The sequence below is a fragment of the Octodon degus genome, unplaced genomic scaffold (genome assembly GCF_000260255.1).
Source record: "Octodon degus isolate 3935 unplaced genomic scaffold, OctDeg1.0 scaffold00002, whole genome shotgun sequence".
Lineage (NCBI taxonomy): Eukaryota > Metazoa > Chordata > Mammalia > Rodentia > Octodontidae > Octodon > Octodon degus.
This window is the reverse complement of record NW_004524578.1, coordinates 19,953,929-19,957,678: the sequence shown is the minus strand read 5'-3', so window position 1 is coordinate 19,957,678 and position 3,750 is coordinate 19,953,929. Positions and strand designations below refer to the sequence as shown.

At 48.2% G+C, this 3,750-nt stretch overlaps 1 protein-coding gene across 1 annotated transcript in view; it reads left to right on the top strand.

The window, feature by feature from the left end:
- Positions 1 to 3,750, top strand: part of LOC101588526 (ATP synthase subunit beta, mitochondrial) — a 12,437-nt gene that overhangs the window by 4,919 nt on the left and 3,768 nt on the right. Inside the window, exon 2 of the mRNA XM_023710583.1 lies at positions 3,547 to 3,560. Within this exon, the coding sequence (XP_023566351.1) occupies positions 3,547 to 3,550 (4 nt within the window). The 3' untranslated portion in view covers positions 3,551 to 3,560. The remainder of the gene's footprint in view (positions 1 to 3,546; positions 3,561 to 3,750) is intronic.

Here is a 3,750-nt window from a genome sequence, read left to right as displayed (position 1 = left end):
CTTGCACTTGCCAGGCAGGCACTTAAGCCTCTGAGCTATCTCCCCGGCCTCCCCCATTTGCAAAAGAACTATTTCTTTAAAATGCTGCAAAAGAAAGCTTCTATGTTAAAGTCGCCCAGAAAGAGGTGACAAGGGGGGAGACCTGCCTGCATCTCCTGATGCTTCGTGCTCTCCTTTGCAGACTTTATAAATACATTCCTAAGACCCCTAGGATTGGTTTCCCACGTTACCATGAAATGAGAGAGTAAAAAAAATGTCCCTGTTCTCCAAGATTGCAGTGGAGAGATTTTCAAGTTGTCTTAGCATCTCCACACAGCCGCTTCCTAATTTAAAGATACTATAATTATGGATCAGCCTTGACATTGCTGGGAGTCTATGTAAAACTTTGGCCCAGGAAGAACTAAATCAAAATGTGCACTTTCCTTGATTTCATGTGGCCAAGATTTTGTCTAACAAATTCTCCATGTCACCAGGGAAATAGCTCAGTGGCATAAGGGCCTGCCTGGAAAGCACAAGGTCCTAACTTCAATTCCTAATACTGCACCAAAAAAGGAGGGGGGGGTGGCTGGCGAGATAGCTCAGTGGACTAAGTGTCTACTTTGGCAAGTGCAGGGATGAGGGTTTGATCCCCAGTCCCTCATGCTGCATGGCCCGTCCCTACCTCTCACCAGCCTCGCACCACCCCTGCACTGACCCTGCCCTCAGGGCACTCTGTGCCAGCAACCAAGTCCGGGCGTGGTGTCACAGCCTGTAATCCCAGCACTGGGGAGGCTGAAAACAGGAAGATCACTATGAGTCTGAGCTGAGAAGTGAGACCTTGTACCAAATACATAAATGAAAAAAAAAAATTCTCCATGTCATCAGAGATGGCTTTGGGAGCAGAGCTCTTTCTCTGGCCCTCTGGAAAGGATGAGCACAGCTCTACAATGACTTGTCGGAGCCTCTTGAAAAGACAGCGGTCACACACTGGGGCTAGGGCCCATTTGCAGGTGCTATAGCTGGGAGTGGCTCTTGCTTTAGATTCTGAATATTGAGCAGACCACAAAGAAAAGAGGTCTCCCCTGGCTCCTTTGTAGCAACCAAGTGCAATCACATTCTGCCTCCCCCAGTCACAGAGAGTGATTGTCGTTTAAATGGGCATTTTTTGTCCAATACACAGGGAGGTTTTCAAGTATCTCCAGGGGACTTTGTGAAATCATGGTCTGATTTCCCACTTGGGGAATTCCAGAGCTAGGCCTGCCCTCCTAGCCTAAGCAAAGCAGCTCCAATTACTTATTTGCCTGATTTGTTAATTTGATGAGTTGTACATTGAACATCAGTTACATAGCAATGGTTTCTGACCCAGCCCTGCAAAGATCAAACTTGTAAACCATTTATTTTTATAATTCTAGATGAGTATTGATTATTTTATTCAAGCCATCATCTGACTTCTGACTTCTTGCTTTGGAAGACAGAGATTAAACTCTCTCTTATCACACACATCCTGTCTGCTGCACATGCCCACAGTCTCACACAAATACACCCTTCCCCTCATCTTCCTAAGTAACAGCAAAGTGTTTACATGAGTCCACAATATATATTATTATGACCATAGCAGACACAATTAACACCTCACTCCCAGGAAAGGTGAGGGACAGATTTCCCAAAGAGGTAACAGAGATGTGAAGAGCAAGCCTGAGGGGGCAGGTGCACAGGGGAGATGGAAAGGAGACTGCAAATGCGAAGACCTAGAGAATTCTAGAAAGTGTAGTCCCTGGGAATGCATGGCAGAAAGGAGCAGCTGGGACATCACAGGGAACCACCTGCACCTGAGGACAATGAGACCAAGGGAGCTGAATGCAAAGCAGTAAAGCAGTGCAGGGTGTGTGTGTGTGTGTGTGTGTGTGTGTGTGTGTGTGTGATTTGCTTCTTAGGAAGATGCCTGTGGTGCCGTGAGGATGGGTGAGAAGGGGTGTTACAGTTGAGATCTAGAATGTCCCCAAAAGTCTCATGAGCTTGAGAAAGTGATTGGATCATGGGTCCTGTAACTTGGCAATGAATTCACCACTGATGAGTTCAGAGCTGTCTGGGCTGTTAGGAGATGGAGTCCTGTCGGAAGAGCTGGGTCCCTGGGGATATGGCCTAGAAGGAGGTATTCTTTTTTTTTCTTCTTTACTTTCTTTTCTTTTCTTTTTTTTTTTTTTTAATGTATTTAGTACAGGTTCTACCCTGGGGATATGGCCTAGAAGGAGGTATTCTTTTTTTTTCTTCTTTACTTTCTTTTCTTTTCTTTTTTTTTTTTTAATGTATTTAGTACAGGTTCTACAAGGTCTCACTTTGTAGATCAGACTCGTAGTGATCCTCCTTTTTCAGCCTCCCAAGCACTGGGATTACAGGTGGCGCACACCACCACACCCAGTCTCAATCGCCTACTCAGCGTGCCCAGGGGCGGGGCCGGCGCAGCACGCTGTGCCTAAACAGGCACTTTGGTCCGCTGAGCTATCTGGCCAGCCCTTGGAAGGGTGTTTTCTTGCCCTGGCTCTGCCCTTCTCTCTCTGCTTTCTGGCTGCCATGGTAACGACACTGTTCCTTCACCACACCCTTGCCCCATACCTGTCTTGCTCTGGAATTAGCCAGCCATAGGCTGGGTCCACTGGAACCATGTGCCAAGTAAGCCTCTTCTGCTGTAGGTTGTAGGTGGTGGATATTTTGTTTCATACCAAGAAAGCTGACTAACGCAGAGGGTGTGCACCAACACAATTGTCTGGGTCAGAAGTGACACTGGCCTGGAGGTGACAGGCAGGGCCCACGCAGGCAGACTCCTGGTCAAAGGAAGATGCCAACTGTGTCTGACAAGGAGAAAAGCCTGGCTTACAAGGGAGGAGGATGTGTTCTCACTCAGACCCACTGTGTGGGGTGGGAGCTGAGGAGAAAGAAGCCTGGAACAAGGTGGGGGAATTTTTTTTTTTTTTTTAATTACTAGTTGGCTGTAGAGTTTCTGTTAAGAGACTAGCTTTGTGTGGGAAAATGTCGTGCTAAGAAGTTGCTTTAGTTGAAAAGGTGAAACTCCCACTCTGGAAGGGGCAGGACACAGTAGAGCAGAGACTCAGAGGAGCGAAGGTGCTTCAGATGACAAGCAAGACTGGCACCGCCAAGGCAAATGGAGGCAGCGGGAAGGGAAGCTGAGGTGGGAGGAAGGGAAGCAAGATGGCAGGCGGCTTGGCATCGGCTAGCATGACTCCAAAACCTTTGTCACAGTCTCAGAGCCCACCGTGAAGTGTGACTAAGCACTAGGAGGAGCCTACCACTCATTCCATCTTCAGCAGCCTCAAAAGTACGGAGGATCAAGGAAAAGAGGTTGAGTTGGCCCTCTGAACCTACTTAGTGCAGATGGTCAGCAGGCCTGGGAAGGAAGTCAGGCCTCAGGGGGATAAAGCCAGAGTCTCTGGAACTCAGAGGACACCTGGGGAGGCCTTAAGCCCAGGTCATGAGGTTGGTGGCTCCCTAGATTTTAAATGGAGAGAGACCCTTGTCCTCACTGAATTATCCCAGGTCACAGTGGAGTAAATGAGATCCTCCAGGTTGGTATGAAATGAGCAGGGAAGTGGCCAGATCACCAGCTGCCCAGGGAGAAGAAGGTGACAAAATAGGGGAAAGGGACCAGGCATGGTGGCACATATCTCTAATCCTTCACCCTGGGAGGCTGAGGCAAGAGGATTTGAGCCCAGCCTGGGCAATTTAGTGAAACTGTCCCCTCAAAAAATAGTAGGG